Here is an 18103-nt window from a genome sequence, read left to right as displayed (position 1 = left end):
CTTAGTTGTTGAAGTGCAGTAATAGTATAACACCCCCCGTCTCTCCTCTCACTCCCCTCTCTACCCCTCCCTCTCACATTCCATCCCTCTCTCTCACTCCCTACCTCTTGTCTCTCTCTAACACTCCCTCTCCCTTTCTCACAGACTCTCCCTCTCTCTCTCTCTCTCTCTCTCTCTCTCTCTCTCTCTCTCCCACACACAGTCAATACACGGGGCGAATATCAACCTTTTATTAGCTTTGAAATGACAAGTCTTATTGTCCAGTAAGTGAGGTGAAGTCCTTTTGCCCAGTAGGTGAGGTCAAGTCTTATTGTCCAGTAGATGAGAAGACTTATTGTCCAGTAGGTGAAGTGAAGTCTTATTGTCCAGTAAGTGAGGTGAAGTCCTTTTGTCCAGTAGGTGAAGTGAAGTCTTATTGTCCAGTAGAAGAGATGAGGAAGAAGTCTTATTGGCGTCTGTGTCTTGTTAACACTTGTATGGAGTGTGTGTGTGTGTGTGTGTGTGTGTGTGTGTGTGTGTGTGTACCGTTGCAGCTCTAACGGGGACGATGATAATTGTGAAAGTTGAAGTTATGCAAGGGGACACATCCTACGCCCTCCAGACCTGCAACAACAACTGGTTAGGAGATAATTATCCAGACTGAACGATGCCTGAGCACTGTCACTCAACCCAAACTGTCGTACAGCACTAAAGATCAAAACATTAGATCCACCCCATAACGAAGAGTATTAACGTTGTATAGTGAAGAAAAACCTATTGAAATGTATCCCTCAAGCGCGTACAACAAGCATCAGTCGAGTCAGAAGAGGAGGAAATAGAGGTAGTATATGAACTTCCTGGTCGGACTAAATTTAATTACTTTATACTCGAGGAAATTTTTTTGGTTAATTTATAATAACTTGAAATTACGGCCTTAAGGGCGGGAGGTGAAGGAGGGAAGAAGGGAGGGGTGAGAGAGGGAGAGAGGAAGGGAGGGACGGAAATAGGGAGGAAGGGAGGGAGGGACGGAAATAGGGATGGAAGGAGGAAGAGTGGGAAGAAAGGAAAGAGGGAGGGAGAAAATGGGGAACGAGCGAGATAAGAAGATGGAGAGAGAGAGACTACCACCTTAGCTTTGTAGTGATAATAATACGAGTTATGACTCTGGGTGAGGTCCTTTATAGCTCTCTCTCTGTGTGTGTGTGTGTGTGTGTGTGTGTGTGTGTGTGTGTGTGTGTGTGTGGTTGTTGTATGTCTGAGTCTGATGTCTCTGTGTATACCTCGTATCTGTATATGTGTTCGGCTGTATGTCTGTGTGCACATATGTCTTTGCCTGCGTGTATGCATCCTTTTGTCTGTGTCTGTTTTAGAAGTCTCCAAAAGTCTGTGTGTGCATCTATGTCTGTGTCATGTATATCTGTTAAAAATTCGTTTGTCTGTGTGTATATCTGTCGGTCTGTATGTTTGTATTGATCTATACATCAGTGTCGAATTTCTTTATGTTTATGGCTGCCTGTCTGTATATGTGTATGCATTCAGATATACAGGGCATGCCAATATATCTGCGTATGTCTGTGTAAATATGTATGTAAATGTCTGCATGTATGTATATGTATGACAGTCTGAGTATGTATACGAGTGTGCTTGTGTCTGTATGATGTAGGTGTAACTAAAGGTGAATGTCTATATGTAACGTGTGAGTAAATGTCCGTGTACGTTTGAGAGAGAGAGAGAGAGAGAGAGAGAGAGAGAGAGAGAGAGAGAGAGAGAGAGAGTCAAACCAATTACAGGTGTGGAATGACGCAGTTTAGCGTCGTAAAGCGAATCAGGTCAAGAACAAATAGATTTTCCTATCTCTCTGTCTCCTGGTTTATCTCCCTCTCTCTCTCTCTCTCTTTCCTCCTCTGTATCTCGCTGTCTGTCTGTCTCTCTCGTCTGTATCTGTCTCTTTCTCATCTTTATGTCTGTCTGCCCGTCTCCCCCTTTTCTCTCTCCTTCCCTCCTCTGTGTGTGTCTGTCTCTTTAAGTCACATCTACAGTAGGATACAACAACCTAAATTAATGTAAATCAATATTCACGACAAATAAACATTCATAAACACCAATAATTACAATATATAAGATAATGTTGAACCTCAGTGTCGAAAAAAAATATTTAATAAAACACTAAAACATCATTGAACACCATTAAACATTCTAAAATATCGTTAAACATTCCTAAACAGTATAGGGAATGACATTATTAAACATTCCCAAACATTGAACATTCCAAAACATCACCAAACATCGTCATGCACATCATTAAACATTGTTAGAAACCAATAGACAAGGTTAAACATCGCCAGAAACCACTAAACATCGTCAGAAACATCACTAAACATTGCTAGAAAACCAATAGACAGGGTTAAACATCGTCAGAAACCACTAAACATCGTCAGAAACATCACTAAACATTGCTAGAAAACCAATAGACAGGGTTAAACATCGTCAGAAACCACTAAACATCGTCAGAAACATCACTAGAAAACCAATAGACAGGGTGAAACATCGTCAGAAACCAATAGGCGGGGTGGGTGGGAGGGGGGGGAACATCACGTGGCAGCTGCGTCTGAGGAAGATTGAATTTCCCGCCACTTGACCAGAAAGGAAGAGCAAATTGACGTTACAATTTCATTCAGTTTCCTGCCGTGGTTGTCCTGTATTCCATATTACCCCCCACTCCCAAGACAGACAGACAGACAGACAGAGACAGACAGACACACAGTAGGCAGCCACACACACACACACACAGTAGGCAGCCCCCACACACACACACACGTAACCAGGCAACCATTTCCTCTTATAAACCATATCCTGTACGCACACACACACTCAAGTAACCACCCTCTTAACTCTCTCCCACACATACAGACACCCACCTCCTGAGCCCCCACACACACACACACTCAGTAACCACCCTCTTAACTCTCTCCCACACATACAGACACCCACCTCCTGAGCCACCCCCCCACACACACACACACGCGTACAAAATTATCATAAGATTCGTAAGATAAGCGTTCGGGGATGTACTGGGTGTTCGACTATATGTGAAGGTATATTATCTTATCTAGGGCACCAGATAATATAGTTAACGATAAGCCAAGATACAATCGTGTTTAAGAACCATATATAATAATGCATATATAATAACAAGTTAGTGTGTACAATATATAAAACAGAATATTGCAATCATAATAATTATAATAATAATAATGATAACAAGAACAACAACAACATCAAAAACATAATAATAATAATAAACATCTGGAAAAAATTTCAACTCTGCTAATTATAATCACATTTCCACATGGGTAATATCTCTTCACCAACTAATATCAGTTTACCAGACTTTACCCACAGGCGAGAGAGAGATTCATTAACCACAAGAATCACCATTGATAATTTCACAGCCAAGGTTCGACTCATCAGCCAACACTCACTAAACAACTCACTATGTTAACTAAAAGGAAACATTCACGAGCCTGAAGGAGGCGAGAGGGGGGTCGAACCCAGGGCCTCGAGTGTTGGGAGAACAGCGCCAGAACCACTTAACCAGAGCGTGTCGGAGGAGAAGTTGAGTGTGAAGTGGGTGCAAGGAAATTTGGTATACTGGAAGGTCTCTGTCTCTCTCTCTCTCTGGTAGTTTACTGTAGTTTGGGGCAGAAGCAGGGTGGATTGGGTGTAGCTGGTTGAGTATAGCGATAGATAGATAGACAAGGAAAGGTAGATAGATATAGATCAAAAGATAGTTACATACATCGAGAGATAAACTAAAATACAACACGTTGCCTTCAGTATCGTCCACCAAGGACACATCACCTTCAGCCAATACTATTTACAGCTGCGAGGTGAGAGTGACCACAGCGAGCCCATCAACACCGTCAAGTTACACGAGATTCCAAACACTCTTACACCCACTTTGTCCCGATAGGATCTAAGACTCCTGGTCGCCGGGGAGGAGGAGGAGGAGGAGGAGGAGGAGGAGGAGGAGGAGAGAGATATAAAATGTTTTGAACGAGATGGTTGAAAGGTGAGTGAAGAAAGACAGTCTGGAATAAATACAAGTAATATGTAATCAGTATTGAGGTCAGGTAAGATGGTGTGTGTGTGTGTGTGTTTGTTTATATCCATATATGTATAGAGAGGCAAATGGCGTAAAAAATCTGCCCATAGTTTCACCCTGCCTAGGGATCGAACCAGAGACAACTCGCTTGGAGAAGCGAGCAAGCTGACCACTACAGCACAGATCGCATGTATGTATGTATGTATGTATGTATGTATGTAGACAAAAGCCTATGTCTACCCAGCAGCGATTAAGAACCTGGAAAATTTGCAGATCGTGTTCCAGGGTAATGGTTAGCCGGCCAGTTCACTTGGCGAGTTGTCAGGTTTTCTTGGACTATTCCTTAACACTGGGTCATACAGCTCACCAACTCAGGGTGTGGTTGTTGTTTGGCGACAGCTTCTACACCTTAAACAAATTCACGCCAAGGTGGCCCTAGGACTGGCCATCCTCGAACACGAGGGGTTACCATTATATGTATGTATGTATGTATATATGCATGTACAGGTCTAGGTAGGTATGTATGTATGTATGTATGTATGTATGTATGTATGTATGTATGTATGTATGTATGTATATATGTTTGTGTGTGGTGCTCTTATCATGTGAACCTCTCGTGGCAGTTTAATATTACAAACGAAATGTGAGAAAAGTTTGTGTGTGTTATTCAGCGAAAACCAGAGAGAGAGAGAGAGAGAGAGAGAGAGAGAGAGAGAGAGAGAGAGAGAGAGAGAGAGAGAGAGAGAGAGAGAGAGAGAGAGAGAGAGAGAGAGAGAGAGAGAGCGAGAGCGAGAGCAGAGCGAGAGCGAGAGAGAGAGAGAGAGAGAGAGAGAGAGAGAGAGAGATGAAACATTTCTCTTGGGTGGGTGGACTATCAAAGAACACACACACACACACACAACTCACCTGGGCGCGGCCAGACCAACTACAAATGGTTCACCTGGCAGGAGACTCACCTTACACAACCCGACGAAGAGCAGGACACAGGTGACCAGGCCTATCAACGCCAGGTACCACATGACCACTGCCAGGTAGCTCACCACTGCAAGAAACAGGTACCGATTACCGCCTGGTATACCTGGGGAGTGCCCTAGTATACTCAACTCTATCTGCTGGTCTAAAGTTTGTCTTCTGGGTAGGGTTAGGTTAAGTTAGGTCAGGTTGGGTTAGGTTAGGTCAGGTTGGGTTAGGTTAGGTCAGGTTGGGTTAGGTTAGGTCAGGTTGGGTTAGGTCAGGTTAAGTTGGGTTGGCTTGGGTCCCCATAAGGTAAGGTAAGCGAGGAAATATAGTGGTAGGATGAACACCATTTACATTCCTAAGGTAAGATGAGAAACTTGCTGAAGGAAAATTACCAGTTCTGGAACACCAAGTTTAGGAGTTCGTGAAGATAATATCAACCTTTTGCCTCCAAAAATAAATGAATAAATAAGGAGGAAGGAGGAAGAGAAAGAGAAAGAGGAGGAGAAGAAGAATTAGAAGAAATGATGACAAAACAATAATAATAATAACATAATTAAAATAATACTAATAATAGTAATAACAACAGCAATAATAATAAAAAGTTCCCTAACAAAAATCACTCAAATAAAAACTTCTAAACAAAGAAAGACAGAGACACGCATGTAGAGAGAGAGAGAGAAAAAAAAAAAAAAAGAGAGAGAGAGAGAGAGGACAACACGGTGGTAAGACACAGCCCCTAAGTTACAATTTCCAACTCAAAACATAAACTCAGATATACCTGCAGTCATGTATGTGTGTGTGTGTGTGTGTGTGTGTGTGTGTGTGTGTGTGTGTGTGTGTGTTACACCCAGCACTCAATTGTAACTTTCTTTCTTTTCTCTCACTTTGCCCTACCTTCCTCCTCTTATCTATTTTTTATTCTTTGACTTCCCTTTCTGTCTTTCTTTATAACCCTCTATATCAATCTATCCTCCCCTCTCTATCAATTTCCCTCGTTCTGTGTCTGTCTGTCTGTCTGTCTGTCTCTCTTTGATTTTATCCCCCTCGCTTTCTTTCCCGTCTTCCTTCCCTTCCTCACACTTTTCCATCCCTTCCACTAGCAATCAAGACTATACCTTTACTCACCTCTCTCCCTCCTACCCCCTAACTCCCTCTCCCTCCCTACCCCCAATCCCTCCCTCCTACCCCTAACTCTCTCCCCCTCCTACACCCCTAACTCTCTCTCCCACCCCCCTATCTCTCTCTCCCTCCTACCCCCCTAACTCTCTCCCCTCCCTACCCCCTAACTCTCTCCTCCTACACCCCTTAACTCTCTCCCTCCTTCCCTAACTCTCTCCTCCTTCCCCAACTCTCTCCCTTCCTACCCCTAACCTCTCTCCTCCACCTCCAACTCCCTCCTCCCACACCCCTAACTCTCTCTCCTCCCACCCCCTAACTCTCCCTTCCCACCCCTAACTCTCTCTCCCTCCAACCTCCTAACTCTCTCCCTCCTACCCCTAACTCTCTCCCTTCCTACCCCCAACTCTCTCCCTCAAACCCCCTAACTCTCTCCTTCCTACCCCCCAACTCTCCTCCTCCCCTAACTCTCTCCCTCCCACCCCTAACTCTCTCCCTCCTCCTACCCCCCTAACTCTCTCCACCTCCTACCCCGTAAAGATCTCTCCTCCTTCCCCTAACCCTCCCCCTCCCTGCCCCCCTAACCTCCTGCCCCTAACCTCCTTCCCACCCCATAATTCTCCCTCCTGCCCCTAACTCTCTCTCCCTCCTACCCCCTAACTCTCTCCTCCTACCCCTTACCTCCCTCCTGCCCCCTAACTCTCTAATAACTCCCAGGTTATCGTCGCCTTAACTCCCTGCCCTCCTCTCCCTCCTCCTCTCTCCACCTCTTAATCGCACTTAACAACTCCCAGGCCTTATCAATCTTTCTCTCCTCTCTTCTACCTCTCTCACTCTCCCTCTCTTCCTACCTTCCTCTCACCTCCTCCCTGTCATATCCACCCTCCTCTTCCTCTCTCTACCATCTTCACTTCCCCTTCTGTTACCTCCCTTTCACTCCCTCCCTACCTCCTCTCACTCCCTCCCTCTGCAAGCCATCTCCACCCTTCTAGTATTCACTCTATCGCACAAGAGAGAGAGAGAGAGAGAGAGAGAGAGAGAGAGAGAGAGAGAGAGAGAGAGAGAGAGAGAGAGAGAGAGAGAAAAAAAAAAAAAAAAAAAAAAAAAAAGAGAGAGAGAGAGAGAGAATCTCAATTCCTCTACACCTCTCACCCGTTCTACATCCATCAGAGAGTATTACCATTTCCCCCTTTCCCTGTACAAACTGTGTGATCATCAGATGGCAATAACAATCACAGTGTATAGGTAAATAAACAACAACAACAAGAGGAAGAAAAAATACAAGAAATTGAAAACCTATCCTAAGATGTTTAACTGATACAAGGGTGAACAAATAAATAAACATTCCAAGGTTTTTGTATCTCTCTGGGGACCTGGATTTTAATTTCATCCATCTATTCATTCATTCACCCTACAGTTATACCATCTATCATCATCAATTATCTCCTTGTATTTCCATTCCACCATTATCATCTTTCTTAACTCATCTACATTCTTCTTTTTTTAATTTCTTTTATATATATTTTTTGTAAACTTCACTTCCTCTCATCTTCCTCATCTACTCACTTTTATCCTCGTTCCTCCTATCCCCCCCCCCAGACACACACACACAGACTGTAACATTATATAGTTCTAGTTATTAAAACGTACTTCAGGTCCTGTCTCTGAGCATCCCTGAATCCTATTTGATTTTGTCCACTTGTTTTCTTTTTAATAAATATCCCCCCAAAAAACTTCACTGACAAGTATAAAAATTAATATATAAACTAAGAAAATTACTTAATATATCGAAAATAAATGATCAATAATTAATAAAAAATTACTTAATATAGCGAAAATAAATGACCAATAATGAATAGGAAAATTACCCAATATATCGAAAAAATTACCAATAATTAATTAACTAAAGACAATAAATTAATAAACGAATGAATAAAGATAAATTACGCAAAAAACAGATAATTAAAAGATCCAAAATAAATGGAATAAAACAAATTAACAAATGATAGTAAGTTGTAAGTTAAATTTTTATTTTAACTGTAAACACAACACCTTATTTCCAACATTACTCGGCATTAGCGTCAGAATTACTCGGCATTAGGTTCGGGATTACTCGGCATTCGTTTCAGAATTACCCGGCTTTAGCTTCAGAATTACCCGGCTTTAGCTTCAGAATTACCCGGCTTTAGCTTCAGAATTACCCGGCTTTAGCTTCAGAATTACCCGGTTTCAGCTTCAGAATTACCCGGCTTTAGCTTCAGAATTACCCGGCTTTAGCTTCAGAATTACCCGGTTTCAGCTTCAGAATTACCCGGTTTTAGCTTCAGAATTACCCGGTTTTAGCTTCAGAATTACTCAGCATTAGCTTCAAAATTACCCGGCTTTAGCTTCAGAATTACTCAGCATTAGCTTCAGAATTACCGTGTATTAGAGGTGTGAGAATTAGCGAGCCGGGGACGATAACTGGTGCAGCGTAATTCTGTCTCCTTCATCAGCCTGATAATCCTGATAGAATTTAAATGCTGAATAAATCCCGTATGAAAATCCAGTACAGTAATTTACATAATGCAAACTGGATCTACGTCAGTTGTATAAGGCGGACTTAATCTAGTGAGTGTGTGTGTGTGCATATTAGTCTTATACTCCCCCTACACCACCAACACCCCCACCCACCCCACCAACACCCACCAATACCCCACCCACCCCACCAACACCTCCACCCACCCCACTACCCACGCCAATAAATCCTCCTCACATAACTGGCAGACCGCAATACACTACCTAATGCAGCTCACTGAGAGAACATAAACACCTGTCCACATCTGTCCCCTTAGCAACGCAACACCTGTCCTGAGTGTTCTACATACTACGACCCTCACACATGTTTTGATGTTAATTATGTAGAACAGAGGACAGGTACTAGAGAGGACAGGTACTAGAGAGGACAGGTACTACATGTGACAGGTACTAGAGAGGACAGGTACTAGAGAGGACAGGTACTAGAGAGGACAGGTACTAGAGAGGACAGGTACTACATGTGACAGGTACTAGAGATGACAGGTACTACAGAGGACAGGTACTACAGAGGACAGGTACTACATGTGACAGGTACTAGAGATGACAGGTACTACAGAGGACAGGTACTACAGAGGACAGGTACTAGAGAGGATAGGTACTACATGACAGGTACTAGAGAGGGACAGGCCTAGAGAGGACAGGTACTAGAGAGTGGCTAGGTACCAAGGCGTGACAGTGCCAGATGACAGGTACTACAGGAGGACAGGTGGTACTACAGAGGACAGGTACTACATGTGACAGGTACTAGAGATGACAGGTACTAGAGAGGACAGGGTACTTAGAGGACAGGTACTACATGTGACAGGTACTAGAGATGACAGGGTACTAGAGAGGACAGGTACTAGAGAGGACAGGTACTACATGTGACAGGTACTAGAGATGACAGGTACTCAGAGAGGACAGGGGTACTAGGAGAGGACAGGTACTACATGTGACAGGTAATTAGAGATGACAGGTACTACAGAGGACAGGTACTACAGAGGATGGTACCACATGACAGGTACTAGAGATGACAGGTACCACAGAGACAGGTACTACAGAGGACAGGTACTACATGTGACAGGTACTAGAGATGACAGGTACTACAGAGGACAGGTACTACAGAGGACAGGGTACTACATGTGACAGGTACTAGAGATGACAGGTACTACAGAGGACAGGTACTACAGAGGACAGGTACTACATGTGACAGGTACTAGAGATGACAGGTACTACAGAGGACAGGTACTACAGAGGACAGGTACTAGAGATGACAGGTAATGAAAGATAAATAATTATGAATATTTTTAAGAAAGTGATAAAGTGAATGAGGAAAATTGAGGAGGTGAAAGGATGAAGGAAGTAAAGTCGAAAGTTTCTGAATGAACTGCTGGTGGATCTCGGAGGTGGATAGACAGATAGAAAGTTGATCCAGACAGCATAAGATAGACCATGATGATGATGATGTTAAGGTCTTAGTCACCACCATTACCTCCCTACGGTCACTCCCAAGTTACAAAAAAAAAAAATTACATTTACCCAATTTTTCTTCCACCATAAGTCATGTGTCGCCACAAACGTCAGTGCTGGCAAAAGTTAGGCCAAGACTCGTCTGGCGAAGGTAACTCAAGCGTGTCGTTGCAGGGTGACGAGGAATGCCAGACAGACGGGATTGATAGCTTGTGTTGGCATATTAAGCCGTGCTTAGTACGATGAATTTCCTCTTCATAATAACAGGAAGGTAACAACAGGAATCATTAACAGGAACTAATAAAAGGAAGGTGATAACAGGAAAATATTATGTAACGCTTGTACACCTGTAATTGCATCTGTACCTCCACTTTTACCTGTACTTACACCTGATCTCAAACACCAGAATAATCATTAATTAATTCGAAATTGACACCAATCAGCCCTTCACAAACCTGTACTCTTGTCACCCAATAAAATATTTTGAAAATCGAATATGAAATCACTCGACCCTGTGTGTGTGTGTGTGTGTGTGTGTGTGTGTGTGTGTGTGTGTGTGTGTGTGTGTGTGTGTGTGTGTGTGTGTGTGTATCTTCTGAGCTGGAGATTAAATTAAACCAACACACACCACTTCACCTATCTAGCTAAGCCCCTCCCTCCTCTCAGGCTGGTGCAGGAGATGGTTAAGACTTCAGGCAGATGGTAATTGCTTGGTGTCGAGGAAGGAGGGCGAGAGAGGTGGGTCAGCATCAGTGCCTTGGTGGTGCTCACACGTAAAATTGGCTGCTTGTGGATAGTGCCAGTTTGAGGTGACTAGTGGGGTTAATAGTGAGGGAGGGAGGGAAGGGGAAGGGAGAGAAGAAGAGAGGAGAGGGTGATGGAAGTGGGAGGGAGGAAGGAGAGGAGATTGAAGAGGGAAGGACGGAGGGGAGAAGCAGATCAAAGGGAGGGGAAGAGAGGGAGGAAGGAAGAGGAAGAGATCAAAGATAGAGACAAAAATAATATCGAACTATTTCCATTTTCTGTTAGGTTAGGTTAGGTTAGGTTAATGTAGATCCGGTTGAATTAGGTTGGGTTAAATTAGGTTGGATTAGTGTAGATCCGGTCAAATTATGTTGGGTTAGTGTAGGTCCGGTTAAATTAGGTTGGGTTAGTGTAGATCCGGTCAAATTATGTTGGGTTAGTGTAGGTCCGGTTAAATTAGGTTGGATTAATGTAGATCCGGTCAAATTATGTTGGGTTAGTGTAGGTCCGGTTAAATTAGGTTGGATTAGTGTAGATCCGGTCAAATTATGCTGGGTTAGTGTAGGTCCGGTTAAATTAGGTTGATTAATGTAGATCCGGTCAAATTAGGTTAGGTTTCTGTAGATCCGGTTGAATTAGGTTGGATTAGTGTAGATCCGGTCAAATTATGTTGGGTTAGTGTAGGTCCGGTTAAATTAGGTTGGATTAGTGTAGATCCGGTCAAATTATGTTGGGTTAGTGTAGGTCCGGTTAAATTAGGTTGGATTAATGTAGATCCGGTCAAATTATGTTGGGTTAGTGTAGGTCCGGTTAAATTAGGTTGGATTAATGTAGATCCGGTCAAATTATGTTGGGTTAGTGTAGGTCCGGTTAAATTAGGTTGGGTTAGTGTAGATCCGGTCAAATTATGTTGGGTTAGTGTAGGTCCGGTTAAATTAGGTTCTCTCCTCCTACCTACTGCCCCCTCCTTCCCTCCCATTGTCTCCTCCGACCTTCCACCACCCCTTTCTCTCCCTCCCACCTTCCCTTCTTCCCCACTATCTCCCTTTCACCTCCCCCCCCCCTCCCACTATATCCCCCTTCATCCCACCTTCCCTCCCTCCCTCCCACCGTCCCTACCTCTCCACTATCTACCCCTCCCTCCCCACCATCAACACCACAATATAAAGTTCTTCCACTCCAATGAAATCCATCTTCAAATTTTCCACACGATCAGAATCTTCTCTCACATGGCGACAGTCTCGGGGGGCCACTTTCCATTCACCAGCTGCTGGAGGAAAAACTTACTTCCTGGAATAATATTTCTCACTCCATTGCGACTCATGGCTTCCTACATCCGTGTCAATACCCACTAGCGTTATATATATACTGTATATTGCCTGCCAACACTTCTAGATTTACAATAACCCAAGATTAATATCATACAAATATGACAAGACATAAGCATTCTCAATTATGACTTACGGCAGTTTAACACATACTGAACACACATATTCTCACACCACTATGATTTACAAGCAGTTCAAAGCCACCCCCAAAAAAAAAAAATTACATCTTCCCCAAAACCTTCGGAAGAAACATAATAAAATGAATTGGTGTAGATAAGAAGAAAAAAAGAAAAAAAATCAGATTTAAAAGTGCTCTCCTGAAGAAAATAAAAGAGAGAATCGACTCAAGATTAGGTGAGTCTTAGGTGAGTCAGGTACCGTCAGGGTATTTAAAGTTCAGGTAAGTTAAATTAGGGAGAGACGCTTCCGGTGAGTATTTTGATCCGTGACTTCTACATAAAAAAAAGAGACATTTCCCTCATTCACAGATTACAGTACACCCTGACGCATACCTTCCAGACCGTCGTGTAGTGTAAGGCTCCAACACCAGTCAGTAACAGGCTCAACAACATGAACTTCTAAAACGTCAAATAAACAATAACTGTTGCCATAATCAGACAAAACGCACCCAAAATAAACACGACCATGTATGGAAAAATAACACACGAACAAATTCACAACTTCAAAAATGAGTGACTTTTTTTTCCCCTACAGTTCTCCATATGTCACTTTAGAATTGGGTCTATTAAATACGTCATTGGGGTCATCGGGGAAACAAGCCGTCAAGTAAACATTTCCCAGAAGACGATGATGATTGGTATTTTTTTCCCAGGAACTGTACACGAGGCAATCTCTAGCAAATTCAGTCCATTTCGGCTGTCCTGGGATTTCAATTATGTGGAAATATATTAATATTGTTTTTCTCCTCTACGGAAGCGACATCTACTGTGCATTCTTTTGGGATTACATGAAGATTAGGTCCCCGGGTAGCGTCTGGGTGCTTAAACTTGAGATATGTTAAGCTGGGGTGACTAATGTTCATGACATTCTAAAAAGATGTGACCTCTGACGTCAGCTGTGACCTGTGACCTTCAGTTGTGACCTCTGACCTTCAGCTGATGATGATAATGATGATGATGCTAATAATAAAAATAATAATAATAATAATAATAATAATAACAATAATAATAATATTAATAATCATAAATAATAAAATATACAAGGTAAAATAAAAATAAAATGTATAAGTAAAATAAAATATAAAAAGAAATAGGGACGAAAGAATAGAATAAGTAAATAAATAGAGATCTTAAACTAGAAATAATGAAGAAACAAAAGAATAAACAAAACAATAAAATATAAATAAACAAACATAAATAAGCAATATGAAAATAAATAAACAAGATCTAACAAAGATCAGGTAATAAACAAAGTTAAACACATATAGAATAAAACAAATAAAACTAATGAAAAACCATAAGACCAATTTCCTCCCTCTTCTTCCTCCTCCACCTCCCTCTTCTACCTCCTCCACCTCCCTCTTCTTCCTCCTCCACCTCCCTCATCTTCTTCCTCCTCCACCTCCCTCTTCTTCCTCCTCCACCTCCCTCTTCTTCCTCCACCTCCTTCTTCCCCCCTCCACCTCTTTCTTTCCTCTCCTCCACTCTTCTCCTCCTCCACCTCCTCATCTTCTTTCCCTCCTCCACCTCCTTTCTTCCTCCTCCACCTCCTCTTCCCCCCTCCCTCCACCTCCCTCTTCTTCTTCCTCCTCCACCTCCCTCTTTCTTCCTCCTCCACCTCCCTCTCTTTCTCCCCCTCCCCTCCACCTCCTCTTTCTTCCCTCCTCCACCTCCTCTTTCTCCCTCCCTCCACCTCCCTCTTCTTCTCCTCCCTCCACCTCTTCTTCCCTCCTCCACCTCCCCTCATCTTTCCCTCCTCCACCTCTTCTTTCCTCCTCCTCTCCACCTCCCCTTCCCCCCTCCCACTCCTCTCTTTCTCTTCTTTCTCCTCCCCTCCACCTCCTCTTTCTTCCTCTCCCTCCACCTCCCCTTTCTTTCTTCCCTCCTCCACCTCTTCCCCCTCCTCCACTCCCTCCTCTCTTTCTTCCTCCTCCTCCACCTCCACCTCCCTTTCCCTCCTCCTCCACTCCTCCACCTCCTCTTTCCTCCACCTCCCTTCTTCTTCCTCCTCCACCTCCCTCTTCCTCCACCTCTTTCCTCCTCCTCCCCTCCTCCACCTCCCTCTTCTCCCCCTCCACCTCCTCTTCTCCACCTCCCTCTTCTTCTCCCTCCACCTCCCTTCTTTCCTCTGACTCTCCCTCTCCCTCCCTCCCCCTCCACCTCCTCTTCCTCCCTCCTCCGCCCTCCCTCTTTCTCCTTCACCTCCTCTTTCTCCTCCTCCTCCACCTCCCCCTCCTCTTCTTCCCTCCTCCACCTCCCTCCTCCTCTTCCACCCTCCCTCTTCCTCCACCTCCCCCTTCCTCCTCCCTCCACCTTCCTCCTCCTCCACCTCCTCCTCCCTCCACCTCCCTCTTCTCCTCCACCTCCTCTTTCCTCCTCCCCTCCACCTCCCTCTTTCTCCTCCCCTCCACCTCCCCCCTCTTCCTCCCTCCTCCACCTCCTCTTCCTCCTCCTCCACCTCCCTCTTCCTCCACCTCCCTCTTCCTCCTCCTCCACCTCCCTCTTCCTCCTCCTCCACCTCCCTCTTCCTCCCCGTCCTCTCACCTGGCCAGATGCAAGAGGCGGAAACTTTTAATTTCTCTTAACTTTACTGTAAACTCTATACCTGTCTGCTCCATTTAAGTAGTTGAAGTTTTATGAAGACTTTACTGAATAAATGTCTATCTATCTATCTGTCTGTCTGTCTATCTATCACTCAATCTATCTATTTATCTATCTACTGTACCTATCTGTCTGTCTGTCTGTCTATCTATCTATATGTCTGTCTGTCTATCTATCGATTTATCTATCTATGTCTGTCTATTTGTCTGTCTGTCTATCTATCTGTCTGTCTGTCTGTCTATCTATCTGTCTGTCTGTCTATCTATCTGTCTGTCTGTCTCATTATCTATTTATCTATCTGCTTTGGATTTTGTTGATTAATTGAGTTCGTTTCTGGCTGTCTACTTTATGTCTGTCTATTTTTATTCTTGTTTGTATATTCATTTTTCTGTCTCCTTGATGTTTGTCTGTCTATCTGTGTGTGTTTATCTTCCTGTATCTCTTTAGTTGTTTGTATATGTGCCAGTTCCCGTCTTTATGTCTGTCTCTTTTAATCTCTCTTACTCTGTCTTTATTAACATCTACGTGTATTTGTCTGTCTCTTACTTCCTTTCTGTCTCTCCCTTGTTCCCGTCTCTCATTCACACGTATATCTTCTCTCTCTCCCTTTCTCTTCCTTCCTTTCCCTGTCTGTCCTTAACACTTTTTCTGTCTGTTTCACTCCCTTCTTCTGTCTTTCTGTTATTCTTAGTTTTCTTTCGTTCTCATTCACTTTTTATCGCCCCCCTCTCTCTCTCCCTCTCTTTATCTGTCTCTGTTATGCACTCCCCTCTCATCAGGTCAATTGCACACCCTTACGTATTTTAAACTCACTTAAACTAAACCTAACCTAACCTTAAACTCACTTAAACTAAACCTAACCTAACCTTAAACTCACTTAAACTAAACCTAACCTAACCTTAAACTCACTTAAACTAAACCTAACCTAACCTTAAACTCACTTAAACTAAACCTAACCTTAAACCAAGCCTAACCTAACCTTAAACTTAACCTAACTTAAATGTATCCTAATCTGACATAAAGGTAACTTAACCTAGCTTAACCTAACTTAATCTTCACCTAATCCAGCTTATATTACCCTAACTTAAACTTAATTCAACCTATTGTAATCAAACCTAAACTGACCCTAACTTAACCTAACCTAACCTGGCCTAGCCAAACCTGTGCTGAACTAACCTGTAGGAGCCTAAAATCCCTTCCTCGATTCTCCCCGTCACTTAAATTCTTCTTTTCCCTTTTCCTTCCCCTATTTATGTATCCCTTCCATTACCTCTTCCCTTCCTTATCCATTCACCCCTTCCATTAGCCCTCCCACGATGGCCACCTAGAAGCTATTCCGGGAGGGGGGATCGCTTCTCACTGTTCCAGAATGGTTATTTCATTCACTGCTGGGAAATGTTGAGCCTATGAAGAGAGTTTTAAGATGAGTTAGTGTGTTGGTTTATACTGTATATAGTATGTGCATATGATGCCTCACTGGCCACTCAGAGAGTTTGACTTACTGGCAATTCAGAGAGCTTGACTTACTGGCCACTCAGAGAGCTTGACTTACTGGCAATTCAGAGAGCTTGACTTACTGGCCACTCAGAGAGCTTGACTTACTGGCAATTCAGAGAGCTTGACTTACTGGCCACTCAGAGAATTTAATTTACTAGCCACTCAGAGAACTTGACTTACTGGCAATTCAGAGAGCTTGACTTACTAGCCACTCAGAGAGCTTTACTTACTGGCCACTCAGAGAGTTTGACTTACTGGCAATTCAGAGAGCTTGACTTACTGGCCACTCAGAGAATTTAATTTACTGGCCACTCAGAGAACTTGACTTACTGCCCACTCAGAGAGCTTGACTTACTGGCCACTCAAAGAGCTTGACATACTGCCCACTCAGAGAGCTTGACTTACTGACCACTCACAGAGATTGACTTACTGGCCACTCAAAGAGCTTGACATACTGCCCACTCAGAGAGCTTGACTTACTGACCACTGACAGAGATTGACTTACTGGCCACTCAAAGAGCTTTACTATCCCTAAAACCTTACTAACACCTTCCCTGTGAGAGGTCGTCGTGCAGGTACAAATTACATTAACACGGAGATGGTGACGTCGAGTATAAGAACTGTTACCTTTTTTACCCGACGAAGAAGGTGTTGCTTGGACTAACATCCTCTCTCTCTCTCTCTCTCTCTCTCTCTCTCTCTCTCAAATGCCATACTCACACTACTTTAATCTACTGGTTGATAGAAGAGAAGAATATTTAGCGAACTTATAATAAAGAATATTTAGGGTGACTCACCTGCTGGCAGTCACGAGCCTCTGCTAATGTAACTTGTTTATGTGACACTCAGACGAGAGAGAGAGAGAGAGAGAGAGAGAGAGAGAGAGAGAGAGAGAGAGAGAGAGAGAGAGAGAGAGAGAGAGAGAGAGAGAGAGAGAGAGAGAGAGAGAGAGAGAGAGAGAGAGATACTTTATATCGCAAATAAGGAATATATTAGCGATACTGTGGAGCTAATATCTATCTCTTTATCTATCAAGACACTGACCTGGCAGGTGACGGTGTCGGTTGTCGTCTGACAGAAGGACACTGTCAGGGGAGGCTTCCGGCGACCACTCCGTCTGTAGGTTGGTCCACAGCAGCACGACCAGCACCATATAGTACACCTGTAGGAGAGACCAGGTGTTAGTGTGACCTGTGGGGGAGACCAGGTGTTAGTGTGACCTGTGGGGGAGACCAGGTGTTAGTGTGACCTGTGGGGGAGACCAGGTGTTAGTGTGACCTGTGGGGGAGACCAGGTGTTAGTGTGACCTGTGGGGGAGACCAGGTGTTAGTGTGACCTGTGGGGGAGACCAGGTGTTAGTGTGACCTGTGGGGGAGACCAGGTGCTAGGTGGACTCAGGGGAGACCAGGTGTTAGTGTGACCTGTGGGGGAGACCAGGTGTTAGTGTGACCTGTGGGGAGACCAGTGTTAGTGTGGACCTGTGGGAGACCAGGTGTTAGTGTGACCTGTGGGGGGAGACCAGGTGTTGTAGTGACCTGTGGGGGAGACCAGGTGTTAGGTGTGACCTG

General features: G+C 43.8%; 1 protein-coding gene across 1 annotated transcript in view; it reads right to left on the bottom strand.

Moving 5' to 3' along the window:
• The window catches only part of LOC121860747, a gene marked incomplete at its 5' end in the record, with an annotated part of 84053 nt that extends 66356 nt beyond the window's left edge, over positions 1-17697 (bottom strand). Inside the window, 2 exon segments of the mRNA XM_042358085.1 lie at positions 5041-5126; positions 17580-17697. Coding sequence (XP_042214019.1) covers positions 5041-5126; positions 17580-17697 — 204 coding nt within the window.
• Positions 17698-18103: the final 406 nt, after the last annotated feature.

Source organism: Homarus americanus, unplaced genomic scaffold, assembly GCF_018991925.1.
Source record: "Homarus americanus isolate GMGI-L3 unplaced genomic scaffold, GMGI_Hamer_2.0 scaffold23617, whole genome shotgun sequence".
NCBI lineage: Eukaryota > Metazoa > Arthropoda > Malacostraca > Decapoda > Nephropidae > Homarus > Homarus americanus.
Note: the sequence above shows the minus strand (reverse complement) of the source record. Positions and strands in the feature narration are given on the sequence as shown.